Raw genomic sequence first — 15091 nt, 5'->3', positions numbered from 1 at the left:
AGTTAGGAAACTATCCTTGAGTCTTTTCGGAGTCAGAATCATGGAGTTGAATTTTAAATATTTACTAATTATTTCTTAGTTTGTCTGGGCACATAATTATTATAAATATCCTATGTTAAAGGAACTCTGAGTTTGCGAAGTCAAGCATTCAAAAGTTAGGGGATTCCAGAATTAAATTTCTGTGTGCAACCTTAATTTGGCCTTCTTGTAGACATGCATTATGATAAAGTCTTTAATTACATAGCCATAAAAACCCCTCCCTCATTCAGTGCACAATAAAGTTCTTCTGAATGAGCAGCTATGCCGTATCAGGTTTAAATTTCTAACATTTGTAAGTAATTTTTAGGAGTGTTTGCATGTAGTCGTTTACACGATCAACCAAAAAGCCTGAGCTTATTGATTAACCCTGATGACTACATGCACCCAGAGAGCAAAGGGTGGGAGGCAGGAGCTAGTTCCAACTCCCATGGAGCCACCTGCCCCCCTCACTGTGCTGCTGCCTCTGTATTACAGGTTCCTACCTGCCCCCATTGTGTGTCCACATGTAACCACTGAAAAATTCAGCAGCTACCCATTTACCAAAGTAAACATTTGCTAAGATCCCTCCCAATGAATGTAATTATTCATTGGAACATCTTATCAAGGATTGTGGTATGTTCTCGATCACTGGCAATTTTTAACACAAGGGATAGCATTTAACTGCCTTAATCATTCATTACATACCTTCCAAGCATACCTCATCCATGGGATCTCATTTTGATCCTCCTCCTGGCTGGCAATCCATCATTTCAGGGAGGGGGAAGCTGGATGGGATGTATATTTTGTGATTGTGAGGCCTATTTCTGTTTGTGTACAATCACCCCTCTGGGCAGAGTCCATCTGGGCAGTATCCACTGTCTCCTTAAACTCATTTCAAGAGTTGGGGCTGGTGTCCAAGGCTCTTCTCGGAGTCCTCCTCTGATTACCTCATTTTAAAACTTCGACATCAGTCATCTTCATGTTTTCTCCTTGGGTGTCCCGAGTATTCAAGTGTGGCTTGATCTCCTCGGGTATGTCTACACTACCCTCCTAGTTCGAACTAGGAGGGTAATGTATGCATACCGCACTTGCTAATGAAGCCCGGGATTTGAATTTCCCGGGCTTCATTAGCATAAGCGGGGAACCGCCATTTTTAAATCCCCGCTGCTTCGAACCCCGTGTAGCGCGGCTACACGGGGCTCGAACTAGGTAGTTCGGACTAGGGTGCCTATTCCGAACTACCGGTACACCTCGTTTCACGAGGAGTACCGGTAGTTCGGAATAGGACCCTAGTCCGAACTACCTAGTTCGAGCCCCGTGTAGCCGCGCTACACGGGGTTCGAAGCAGCGGGGATTTAAAAATGGCGGCTCCCCGCTTATGCTAATGAAGCCCGGGAAATTCAAATCCCGGGCTTCATTAGCAAGTGCGGTATGCATACATTACCCCGCTAGTTCGAACTAGCGGGGTAGTGTAGACATACCCCTCTTCCTTTGTTGAGAGGGTAGGGTTTTAGTTTTACTCAGGCCTAGACTCACCTATTCCAGTCATGCAAGTAGTATACACCACCTAACTTCTCCCACAAAGTAGGTAAGGATGCTACAGACAACAGCTTCCTTCACCATACAGGCCTGACTCAACCCCAAACACCATCTATTCATGCACTGACTGAGGCAGAAGATCTGTGGGGAAAAAATGGTAGGTGATTATTTGATAGAAGACATTATAATGCATTTGCACAAAAGTTGACCAAAATACTGCTGCACAGGCAACCTTAATTCAGTCTTTCCCTAAATTTTGTGAGTGATCAACTTTGCAACCATAATGGTTTTTAGTGTATTTTTGTGTGCTAAAACCCCAGACCCTAAGTTGTATTGTGTGGCATCATGTTGATACCCACGTGGGTCATCAGTTAAATGTACCACACAGGCCTCTCCCATTAGATCTCTTGAGTTAAAGGAATAATGTAGGTTGTCACCCTCAAAAGGCTAGTTCTAGAAGGGAATGAGACACATAGTTTGGTAGTGGGTTTCACAAATATTTGCTGATAGGAGAATGATGAAATTCAGCACTACTACAGCAGTGTTTTCTAATGGATACAGAGACTTCTATCTCTATTCCTCACATGCCAGAACCTTTCTACCCTGTTTCCCTAAATCTGTCTTGTTTCAGTTATTCCCTATCCCGGACTCTTCATTTCAATACCATCTCTTCAACTAGCTGTCCCAGACTCCACTCCTCTGGCTCCTTGTCCCAGTCCCAAACTTCTTACCCAGCCAATTCCAGTCTTCTCCCCCCTCTCCCTTCATAGTCCCTGTTCCTTCCCTTCCAATTCCTCATCAGATCTGTTTATCTCCCCCTGCCAATCATTATTCTCCAGTAGTCTGCCCACACTCCCTGCCACATATGCTGTCTGTCTGTCCCGATTTTCCTCCTTGGATCTTTTATCAGTCCTCACACACTTTTCCATCTTAGTTTCTTGTCCTGGACAAGTTCAGCTTTTTCTACTTTTCTACATGTATCCTAGCAAGGGTTCCCAATTTTCTAATTGCAAATTTGACCTGCTCCTTAGACTTGCCAAGCACACTTGCCCTGCTCCTGCTCTGCCTCTTCTGTGAGGCCCCACCCTCACTCATTCCACCCCCTTCATCTGTTGTTCACTCTTCCTCCCTCTCCCCCCAGCCTCGCTGACTTGGCTCATTTTCATCAGGCTGGGACCAGCAGTTGTGGTCCAGGATAGGGTGAGGGCTCTGGGCTGGAGCCAGGGATGAGGTGTTTGGTGTGCAGGAGGGGATTCTGGGGTGGAGCCAGAAATGAGGAGTTCAGGGTGCAGTAAAGGGCTCTAGGTTGTGGAATAGGTTTTGGATGTGGGGGGATAAGGCCTGGAGGGGTTCAGGCTCTGTGATGAGACTGGGAATGAGGGGTTTGGTTGTCAGACGGGGCTCATAACTGAGACAGGAAGTTGTGGTGTGGGTGGGGATGTGGGCTCTGAGCTGAGGGTTGCAGGCTCTGGGGTGGGGCCAGAAACGAGAGGTTTTGGATGTGTGAGGAGGCTCTGGGGTAGGAAGGGGTTTGGCATATACAGGAAGGGGAGGAGGTTAGGGCTGTGGCTGCAGGTTTGGAGTGTGGGAGGGGGCTCTGGCCTGAGGTGTGGGAGGAGATCCAGGGTATGAACTCTGATAAAGAGAGCTTAGGTGCAGAAGGGGGCTCAGATCTGGGGCAGGGGGAGCGGGTATGGGAGGGAGTACACAATGCAGGTTACAGGTAGGACATACCTCAGGCAGCTCCTGGAAGCAGCTGGCATATCTGGTTCATAGGTGAAGTGACCGTGTGGTTCCATGCACTGCTCCCCTCCACAAGCAGTGTGTCTGCAGTTCGCATTAAGGTCAGCGGCCAGCTGGGCAGAAATTTTCAAAATGACCTCGGGCCGCCGCAGAAGGGACAGGGCCAAGGCACTTCCATGCTTCCCCATCCACAGATCCTGACTGGTCTGTGGATGGAAGATGGCAGGAAGTCTCTGTCCCCGCCCCTCCACCCCCCAGAACCACCAGCTGTTCAGAACAGCTGGCGGTTCACTCTGGGAGCCCATGCCCCATGCGCTCCCCACCCTGCCCCCAGGTCAATCAGGGCTTGGGGGAGGGGGAGCATGCAAAGTCTTTCACTGCATGCCCCCACCCTGCAAGAGAGCACCACCCTTAGAGTCAACTGCAGGCTGAGCAGCAGCTGGCAATTGACTTGAAGTTCTGAGCCTCTTGCAGGGTGGGAGGAGACTTTGCATGCGCCCCTACCCCCCTGGCCAATCAAGGCTTGGGGATGGAGTAGCGCGCAAAGTCTCTTGCTCCCTGCCTTCCGGCACACAGAGCTTAGAGTCAACTGTCAGGGTTGACTCTTAAGTGCTGCATGCTCCCCTGTTCCTAGGTCCTGATTGGCCTGGGGGCGGGGGTGGCAGGGCCTCTGCGGGCTGGATCAACCTGCTTGATGGGTCATACCCGGCCCATGGGGACCCTCTTGCCCATCCCTGCCTTAGCCCCATTGTGCCACCAACTAGACTGTTAATGGCTCAGTCAGTGGTGCTAACTAGAGCCCCAAGTATCTTTCTGATCGGCCATTCTGGACAAAAACCAGAAGCCTGGCATACCTAATCCTAGCTCCTCATCAGATCTGTCTGAATAGTATTTACAAGGAATGGCTATACAATAAATAGGAAAGAAGCAGTCACAGCAAGACAGAATAAGTGAGAAAGGGAACAAAAATACCTATAAAATGGTTGTTGTGGTTGCCTGATAGTTGTAGAAAGGAAGAGCTACACATCAAATCAGAAAATGGTGGAATGAAATGCAACAGTGAAATTAATATGGGTGACCTCTTGCTTCAGTGTAATAATCAGTTGTGGAAAACTTAGATTTTGTCTAAATGTGGACCAAATGCAGGTTATGTATTGGATTTGTGTATTGCTGCCATTTGTGTTAAGGTGCAATTTTAAAATCAAAGATATATGATGAAATCATTTGCATCTTTTTTTATTCTTGTCAGTGATTATGGTAATTTCAGCAACAAATATCATTGCTGTTTCTTCCTTTTTTGAACAAATAAATACTTTTGCTGCTTCGTATTTGTATTCTGTGGTGAATTGCTCCTTTTATTCCCTATCTTGTCTCTTGTTAGAGAATTATCTGCAGTAAAATGTTCCTTTGAACATTTTGAATCCTTCCTTTTACACTATTTTGCTTCTCTTTTACCTTTTACTACTTTTCCTTTACCCATCCTCTTTTCTCTCTTAATCCTTCTGCTTTCCATTCGTTCTCTTTTCTCTTTCTCTCACTCCTGTTCATTATTTACATATAGGAGTATTTTTTAAAATGTTAATTTCAAGAGTTGATAAACTGTAAAGTAAAAATTATTTAACTGTCACAATTCCACTTATTCTCCTCATGCATGCTGTGTGTGCAGACTCCAGTCTGCTCTTTAATATTTGACAAAAGTACCAGGTTTGGTTTTTTTTTTTTTTTTGAAGTGCTAGTTCATTGCTGTGTAACATCTGTGTTGACCAGAGAGAGGTGTTTAATATTTTACTGAGCTCAAAGATCTTTTGAGGCTTCCTGTGCTAAAGAATTATCTTAGTGATGAGCACTAATGCATTCTGAATGATCAGTTAATGTTGAATAATAATAATAATAGACACAATGAGTTATGATGCACAGTAGGTCTTTTCTTACTTCCAGTAAGTGAAATTGGACATTAGGATTTAGATGTTTGAGGAGATGTTAATACTGTTGAATCCAGACACTCTTTTATTGCTTTAATTATGATTGGTTAAAATCCATTAAACATAGGTATAACTCTGGACCCTCTGTTGTTAGTTTTAAATAAAAGGACGTGAAAAATAAGGTTTAAAATAAAAGATCACAAAAGCATTGCAATTGACTATAAAATATTAAACCCACCAAGTACACTCTAAAACAAAGCATTCTATAAGAGAAGAGTGTCGGGTTTTCGAGTAACTATCTGAGCATTTATTTCAACAATCTTGCAGTGTCTTTTAATATTTTTGTATGTTAGGTTAAAATATAGATAATTTTGGTTTTCAAAAATAGTTCAGCATAATATCTTAAAGTTTGCTTTTGTATGGCAGCAGCTGTTAGGAAGAATGTCAGTCTTTCGGAAACATTGTTCTGTAATATTGGCTTTTAAAGTGTATATTATGCCCTAGAGATTTGGAATACCAAGTAATGAACTCAGAGATGAACTTTATCCAAGTTTCAGTAAAAATATAACATTAATCATTTGAGATTGTAAAGTTTAACCTCTGCTGTTTCTACCTGTGTACCAATCAAACACCTTTTTCAGAGATTTCTGAATTAGAGATGTGAAAAGGTAACTATTTAAAGGGTTAACCAATGAGCTGGGCTCATGGGTTAATATTCCCAGTTAAATACAGGGTCCCGGTACGCACAGGGAGACAGCTTAAAAGTTGGCTCCTGGTGTGTGTCAGCTCCCAGGGTTCGGTTAAATAGTTACTTAATTACACTCATTTTAACATTCCCACTCTGAACATTAGGTTTTTTAAATACTCAATTCTCAAACATATTTTCCCATTAAGTACAGGTTGGACCTCCCTAGTCCGGCACCCTGGGTACCTGACCGGTCCTGGATGAGGGATTTTGCAGACCTGGGGAGATCATATCTGCTCCCTCCCCTCCTCCCCCCGCCACTACCAACCACCTTAGCCCTGGATCAGCCACCAGCTTCCTGTCCATCCTGCTCACCCCCTTCCCTCACCCCCCCCTCCCCCCATTTCCTGCTAAGGCCGGCAGCCCAGCTCCCTGTGCACTGGGCTCCTGGATGCGTCGGGCTCCTGGACATGCTGGGTAGCCCCACTGCAGAGCACTGGGCTCCTGGATACACCGGGCACCCCCACTGGAGCCCAGCCACCAGCCTTCCAACAGGACTCTCTTTGGTCCTAAAATATCCATGGTCCTTCCAGACCATGGATGTTGTTGCACCAGGGAGTCCCAGTTAACAGAGGTACAGTCTGCACAAGTGTGGTGAAGGCAAGTGACCTTAGCTTAAACCTTGAGGGATAGGATAATGATTTCCAAATGTTGATGTTTATACATGTTTAATCTGTTGTTGCAGGTGAAACGTTTAACATTACATAGAGCTTTTATCTATTTAATTTTTTTTTTGGATAAGACCATTGATTAATTAGTGAAAACTCCACACAAAAGTAATCTGCACTGACTGGTTTTAGCCATTTATCACAGTTGCAACATCTTTTTTTCTTGGGGTAATATTTTAGCTCTGTTGCAAATCAGTACTAGCCTGATTCTGAGAACTTCATTTCAGAGTTCTAGCACTTTTATTTGGGCATCCCTCTCAGACAATAGCAGTCAGAATAGTGAGTTGTGATGCATCAGAGGAGGTATCTGTTGAACAAAGGTAGTCCCAATTTTTCCTTTCCTTTGGATCTGTCAGATCACCAAACAAATATACTTGTGACTTTTTGGAGATCATGCAGCAGAAAGTTGCATGGCCATGCCATGACCATAGATTTGATTTTTTAGGTAAAAACTGATGATAAAACCCAGTGAAGCCTTTGAGAACCTTTTTTTTTAATGAAATTGTACACATAAAATTCTTGACATTGACCACACTGGTATTGTTAAAACTAATTTACGGAAAAGTCAATAGACCTTAACGGTCCTCTGTGTTTGCTCAGGGCATCTCAGTAGGAAGGATTGAAGGCATCCAATGGGGGCACATTTTAATATAATTAAAGAAAAGCTATTTAAAAAAAAATCAAACTATTTTTCCTATGAAAAAGTGGCCAGAAAATCAATAGCTTAAGCTGTAAATACATTGGAGACAATAACTTTTTAATTATATGCATGAACACATATTTGATAGAATTGCCAGTTTTGATTGGACATATTCCTGGAGGTTTCATCACAAGATGTAATCTTTAATTTGTCTTTTAGCTTTTAATTCCCAGACACTCCAGGATAATCCTGGAGAGTTGGCAACTCTGAGCATGATGAAATTTGAGATTTATAGCATCCATGACAGCAAAGCATAAGGGAGTGTTTGTTTAATCAGGGCCACTAATGGCAAGGGAAAAGGGACAACCCTGTCACCGGACCTGGTGTATATAGTTGTATCAAATTTGCAAGTACTCTTCTATGTATTTTCTTGGGTTTATTTAATTTTATCTATACAAAGAAGTGTGGTCTGAGTACAGTACTTCCATTTTTTAATCTGCAAAATTAGGACAGTGTTACGTAGCCAAGTAGACTCTTATGACACATCTGCTCACAAAGAGTAAGGGAAGCCACCAGGAGCATTTGCTGGAGTTGTGTATTTTAGTTCGACCTTCCCATGTAGTATAGACAGCTATATTTATATTGCATCAGGAAATAAACATCCTAGCCAGGGTCCACAGGCTTTTGTTAGCAGGGTTCATGCTAACATACTAAAATAGCAGTTTAGATGTTTTGGTTTGGGCTCTAAACTTGGAGGAGAAGTGGGGTTCAGAGCAGCAGTGCGGAATTTCAGAAGAAATGGAGAGGGATATGAAGCTCCTCTCTGTGTCCTTTCTGTAGCTCCCAAGTTTTAGCCTGATCTTCAGTGTCAGAGCACCATCTATAGAGCTATTTTTAGCACTCTAGCGTGAACCCCAGGACAGCAAATCTGTGGAGCCAATCTGGCAGGCATGCTCCCTGATGCATTGAGACATATGCTTAGAGCATTCTATTACTAATGCAGGATTGTTTACTTCTGTGTATCTTCATTGCATTGCCAAATAAGCATTTAAACTTACTGTCTTTAAAATTTTCTTTATTTACTCCTAGTTATTGCCTTTTAAACCACCTTAAATGATTCCTTTGCTTTGCAGGAATTTTATAAACATAGTTGTCATTTTGTCATGCTACACTCTACATTCACTATTGTAAATCTATAGATCAATCCCTACAACTCTTGAAATTATTGCAGGTGTATTCTAGATTTGGGCTTCTATTGCTATATAGCTATCTTCCATGTGTGGAGTTTTGAAATATAACACATTGAAATCATTGTTATTTTCATTTCCTTTATACATATTTTTGTATGTTTAATTGTATTTCAGCTATCTGCGCTTTACGTTGACTGTCAGTCTTTGGTCAAGGCCCTTCAGGAGCTTCCTCTGCATCTCAGGTTGAATGTGGCTGCTGAAATGGTGCAGGTAATGCTCTGGCTAGCCATAAAATTATAGGAAGATGTAACTCCAGTAAATAATACCTCAAGAAAAATAAGGGTCAAGATCTTTGATGTTTGGCATATGGTAACTGCATGGTTGCAGTTCTTGTTTTTGTTTTCACTGTCCTTAGAAATATTTACGTATCAAACTACTTTTAAAAATTCTAAATTTTGGTAATCTTTTAAAAAATAATTTACTAATGTGATATGGCACAATATGTGTTATTCAATTTTTATTAAACAAATCTGAGTCAGTGGTCAAAATGTGAACTGCCAATCAGACTGCAGAAGAAAAGGTTACTGATATTCAGGGTATAGAAAATTTGGTAACAGCATTTTAGTAAAATGCTTTCTCCAGGCTGCGAAAAACAAACTATTATGCACATAGAGGAAAAAGAACTAATGAGAGCCTTGAGTTAAAAATGGCTGTCACATGAGGTTACATTTGGAGAGCAGTTTGTCAGCAGTTGAAGAAAAATGACAACAAAATCAATCTGCTCAAGAAAGGGAAAGATGTAAGACTCCAGTAAGAAAGATTTTCTTTTCTGTGAGGATTTTTGAAGCGATTCAGACAGTTACATAGTTAACTTTATTACTGAGGCTGAAAAGTATGTCTGCAGATGTAGAGTATAAAAAGGATTCTGTATAGATAGCTCCTTTTCATGTAAAGTTCTTCTGTTCTTGCAGCCAAAATGCCAAACCTAGACCAGTGTTATAAATTCATCCCTTCGGAATAATTTAGTTAAATAAACTTATTTTCTTTTTCAAACAAAAGAAGAGACAATCTGAGCTATAAATATGTTAAATTCCTCCTACAATGAGTATGTGAAGATAAATAATGTCATTCCGTGCATATTGTAATATTTAACTTTATTTTGCATTTGGCCTATGCTGCAATATAACTTGTGATAGCACAATATCCAATAAGCTCCAAAAGAGCAAAGAAACTGCCTTTATATAAGTGGTTAGGTAAAAGTGGGTATTTCTTGGTTTACTATTTGATACTATTTTGCAAATTTTATATTTAATAACCTTTGAAAAATAAAATATAAACTTGTCAAACCCATGTCTGCATGCCTAGGGTGTTTCACAGACTTTCAGGATGTGTTTTATACCTCAGTCAGCACATAGTATCTCTTTGGGTACCCCTTTATCAGCCTGTCCAAAGTCATAGCTCTTTACAGTGCGCTCCATAGTTCTCCAATAAGACTGGGCTTTCTGGATTCAGCAGTCCTGTTTTTCTCTGCAAGTCCCAGTGAGTTCAGATACCTGTTTAAAAATTCTTCACCATTTGGGAAGCAATGCACCTCAGTAAGTATTTGCACAACACAGACTTTTCAGAACAAGGTGGCATTTTTTAGTTAACTGGAATACAGCATCTGAGAACTCTTAGGTTAACCTGGAAAATTCAAGCTTAAGTCAGAGTCCATATTGGCAGAAGTAACTCCAACATGCAGTGTTCTTCTGGGACCCCTCTTGGCTCTGCCTCCCTCTGTCAGTTTCTGAGTCTGCGATTTCCTCAGCTGGAGTGTCTACACTGCATTTGGGAGCAAGCCTCCCAGCTTGGATAGACACTGGCTAGGTTCAAGCTAGTACATGAAAAAGAGTAGTGTGGCAGTGTCTGGCACTAGCCACTTGAGCTGATACCTAGCTTAGAGAGTCTCAGGTGCCATTGGAACCACAGCATCCATATTGCTATTTTTAGAGCACTAGCTCAAGCCCAGATAATATTGCCCTGTCTGAGCTGTGATGCTCACTCCCATCTTCAGGGTAGAACATTTTCTCCATTTCAAACACAGTCTCTCAGACTTTTGTTTTTGTTCCCATGCAGCTTCCACTGAATTCAGGCCAACCTGGGCTATCAGTCATTGGAAGTTAATGTTACACTCTTTGGATCTTTCATTCATATATGCACACATCCATTCAGTGCTTGACTGGTCAGACTATCTCTGCTTCCCAGAAGAGAGGCTTAGTTTCACAGTAGGTAGGAGTACAGTCAGTGGGTACATTGAATCTCACACATTGGTCATACACGTATTACAAAAAATCTCTCATTCACCACAGAGAATCACAGCAGAGAATGATTGAACATGGACTTTGAAGGGAAAAACTAAATCAGAGACTCTAGGTTAATTTCTGGGCCAAATCCTCCACCCAAGCAAGTCCACTAATTTCAGGTTGATTCCAGTGGGCATTACTGAAACTGTAGGCATTACTTTTCTACCTGCATGTACTGAATGCTCCTTTACTAGCTGCTGTTTGGTGTATATTTTTAGTATAAATATTGCACAAGTTACTTTTACATATAGCTATTATTGCCTAAATATTTTCAAATTTATTTTTGTATTAACGTATTTTTCTGACAGTATTAAAATCTGTTCTTTTGCATTTAATTAAGTGATTTGTATGTGGGAGTCATGAATTATTGTACTGTCTTCTTTACATTTCAACTGTAACAATTGAGTTCACCATAATGAAGACCCAAATCATTTCTTGTACTCTTAGGCATCAACACCCACAGAACTCCCTCAGATAAAATCAAAAAGTATTGAAGACAGCAAGAGGAGAGTGACTCAGTTTCAACAGCCATTGGGTCAAAGTGGAATAGCATCAATCTCTGATCCTGTTACTGATTCTGTTGTCCATTTGATGTCTTTAAGTAAAGATGAACCTGGAACAACTCCTGCAGAATCTTTTCAGAGAGGCTGTTCTATATCACAGAAAGAGGCAGATAATTTGGACGAAGAACTAGATTTACTCCTAAATTTAGATGCTCCTGTTAATATGGAAAGCAATTTTCTGTCAGAAACCGACAACACAACAGCTGAGAGAGATTTGAAAACGGAAAATGGTGAGATTTATATTTTAACTCCTTTTTAATTTGTATTGTTCTTTCTGTGACAATGCTTTTAGTTAAACTCCTGATTAGTAAGTCAGCAGTGTTTCTCTAATCAATCAACCCCTATCCCTGACAGTGTGTGTCATTGATTTGCAGTTCTCTACTAACACATCTGTTCATCCTCATTCTCCCTATGAGGTGACCTTTCAGAGAGGTTGAGTACTTTGACATTCCAAGACTTACTGCAGTTGAAAATTATGATCTAAACTTTATTGAGAGAAATGAAAGCTCAACTGTATATGAGTCTTTCATATATTGTAGAACAAGTACATTCCTCTGGCCCAGCTTTTTTTTTACTTCTTATAGCATAATGGAAAATGGTGCTTTCCAGTATTTTGTCTTTCAGAGCCAGAGCATATTCTGGCTCATAACTTGACTCATCCTAAACACATTATTTAGACAATGGACTTTCAATATGTACACACTTTGACTTCCAAGAAGTATTATCTGGAATAGACATCATTTTCAAATAGGATGAAATGTGATGGACTGAGTTGCATGCCTTGCCAATAACAACTGGGGATCTCATAAGCCACCTATATAATAGAGCAGGAATTTGCATCTCTTACTGTGTGCTACATAGCAGTGATTGCAACAACTATAGCCAAAAAAATCTACTGTGCTAAACTCAGGTCTTGGCAGATTTGGATCTTAAATTATATTTTTATTCTGTTCACCTTTCATTTTTCCAGGTTGCTTTAAAAAAATGCCCATAGTGTGTGTAATCCTTTAAGATCCAAGGCAATGGACCACTTTCACTGCTTTCATCCTTTTCTTCAAAATAGATCTCCTTTTCTTCCCCAAGTAGAATGGCTGCACTCAAATGGTTGGCTTCCGAGCATGAGCTATTTCTGGGCTTTGTGCCAGCTTCCTTCTTCCCTTCCTCTCTCCAGCTCTGTTGCAGATGTTAATAAAAGCATGGACCTTAGTGTCCTCAAGATGCAGCTCACTGCGAGATTGGGAGGGGATTAGTTCCCAGAATGAAGGAAAAGGAGCCAACTGGGACTTACGTGCATGCAGAACTCCTGACCTAATTGTATCTGGCAGTGAACAACACAGATGCCTCCCTCCTCGCTGCTGTAGAGCCCCCTTAGCTGCTTTCCTGTGCCTGAAAGAACTACATTTCTAAGGTTATTAACTCATCCAGAGTAGAGTAAAATCAGTTAACATGGGTAGAGCAAATAACATGGCAGAACACGATCCTTTTACCTTCAGGATACTTTGGCAGAACACGATCCTTTTACCTTCAGGATACTTTTGCTTTTCTGACTATCTGTGTTGAAACAGAAAAATGTCCTGTCAACAGCAAGATACTCAGCAATAGTTACTATTCTGCTTTTGAATCTAGCATACCACACAGTGAGGCTACGTCTACACTGGCCCCTTTTCCGAAAGGGGCATGTTAATTTCACAGGTCGTAATAGGGAAATCCGCGGGGGATTTAAATATCCCCCGCGGCATTTAAATAAAAATGTCCGCCACTTTTTTCCGGCTTTTAGAAAAGCCGGAAAAGAGCGTCTACACTGGCCCCGATCCTCCGGAAAAGGGCTTTTTTCCGGAGGATCGGGGCCAGTGTAGACGCTCTTTTCCAGCTTTTCTAAAAGCCGGAAAAAAGCAGTGGACATTTTTATTTAAATGCCGCGGGGGATATTTAAATCCCCCGCGGATTTCCCTATTACGACCTGTGAAATTAACATGCCCCTTTCGGAAAAGGGGCCAGTGTAGACGAGCCCTGACTGTACCTACTAAAACACATTTATGTTTTATGGTAGAATTGCTAGGCAGAAAACTGGTATACATAATTTATGAAATGTTTCCACCCTATAGTACAGAAAGTGATGTTACATTGAAATGTTTAATGGAGTTTTTTTTTTTTTCAAGAACAATGAGTAACATTAGCGAAGAACTTTTCTGTAGTCAGCATACTCATTGTCAACATTTTAAGGGCTCAATAGAGCTCTTCTGCAAAGCATAACCTTGGGTTTCATAACTGCTAGGGAATTGTCTGTCAATGAAAGATTTCATTACAGTTTTGAGTGGCCGTGCTATTACTCAATTATTCCTTAGAAATACAAACTTTGAATAAGTTGGAGGTGGGACAAAGGGGTTTCTGTCTGACTTAGTTTTTAATATCTTTTAAACTTTTTTGCATTCTACATTTTATTTTAGAAGACTATATTCTTGTTGGCTATTATGTCTGATTCACAAGAGTAATATATTAAATAATATTTCCAAAGCTTTAGGACTCAATGAAATTTACTGAGAATGCTTTTAACCCATTCTTAAGTGCAGTAGAAACTTGCTAATGTGCACCAAAACAATTGACTATCTCTTCCAATTCACAGCAGTTGTGAGGTGAGGCATTACTATGATTCCACTATTTTTACCAAATGCTTTCACATCATTTACTATATGAACCTCTCAAGTAAAGACTGGAGCGCGATACATCCTTATAAATCCAATCTTCATCATTCCTCCAAAACCAAATGTGCTGTACCTCAAATTGCTAGTGCCAAATCTTGGCTCAGGATAGATTATGGAAAGCATTGATGTGTATTTTGAAAATTATCCTCTTTGTCTTATATATTCAAATTCCTGTCTAGAAAACACCATTATATTTTATTCTGTTGATATCTGTCAGGCGTGTTGGTGTCTGAGGCAAGGGCCACACTATGAAGCCGATGCTGGCTTAGCCTCTTATGTAAGAATGCTACCACCCCAAATAATGTTCATTGCACTGACCAAAGCACTTCTTCCATTGACATAACTGTATCTATGCTGGGGTTTTGTTTGCATAACTGTCAGTCAGGGATGTGGAGTGAGTTTGTTAGATACATCAGTCAGTAGTGTGGAACAAAGTTAACTTTTAAGTATCGATCAAGTCTTCAGTTTTGATTGTTATAGATTGATTGCAGAATTCTTATACATACGGAAGACTGCATTGCCCCATAACAGCTTCAGGAAAGGATGGCGCTGGCAGGATTTTGCTGAGCCCGAAATATTTCTCAGATAGGAGAAATCCTTTCCACCAAAATTTCCAAAAGATGTGAAACTGATCTTGTAATTCACCGCTGTTCTTAAGCTTGAGTTTTTGTTTGTTAAACTGTGTATTGTTAAAATTTCTGAGATTAATACTGTACATTTGGGAAGCTACTACTATAAACAGTAAGAATCCCTGAGCTGTTTCTATAGAGGGCAGGGACTACCATCTGGGGTAAAGTCAACATAAGTTAGGCAACACCAGCTACATTGACTTTACCCCAGAAGGTAGTACCTTACATTGAGTTACCGCAGTGTGAGAGAGCATAGATGGGAGAATCTCTCCCATTAACTTCCTTTACTAGTGTTTTTTGTTCCTATGGCATTTGAGTTGAGAGCAATCAGTGGTTGATTTAGTGGGTCTTCACTATACCTGCTAAATCAACCCCTGAGCAATCAATAAC

At 41.0% G+C, this 15091-nt stretch overlaps 1 protein-coding gene across 1 annotated transcript in view; it reads left to right on the top strand.

Moving 5' to 3' along the window:
- Positions 1–15091, top strand: part of AVEN (apoptosis and caspase activation inhibitor) — a 190750-nt gene that overhangs the window by 174680 nt on the left and 979 nt on the right. Inside the window, exons 4-5 of the mRNA XM_006132681.5 lie at positions 8640–8735; positions 11255–11600. Coding sequence (XP_006132743.3) covers positions 8640–8735; positions 11255–11600 — 442 coding nt within the window. The remainder of the gene's footprint in view (positions 1–8639; positions 8736–11254; positions 11601–15091) is intronic.

This window comes from Pelodiscus sinensis, chromosome 5 (assembly GCF_052426305.1).
Source record: "Pelodiscus sinensis isolate ZL-2025 chromosome 5, ASM5242630v1, whole genome shotgun sequence".
Lineage (NCBI taxonomy): Eukaryota > Metazoa > Chordata > Testudines > Trionychidae > Pelodiscus > Pelodiscus sinensis.
Note: the sequence above shows the minus strand (reverse complement) of the source record. Positions and strands in the feature narration are given on the sequence as shown.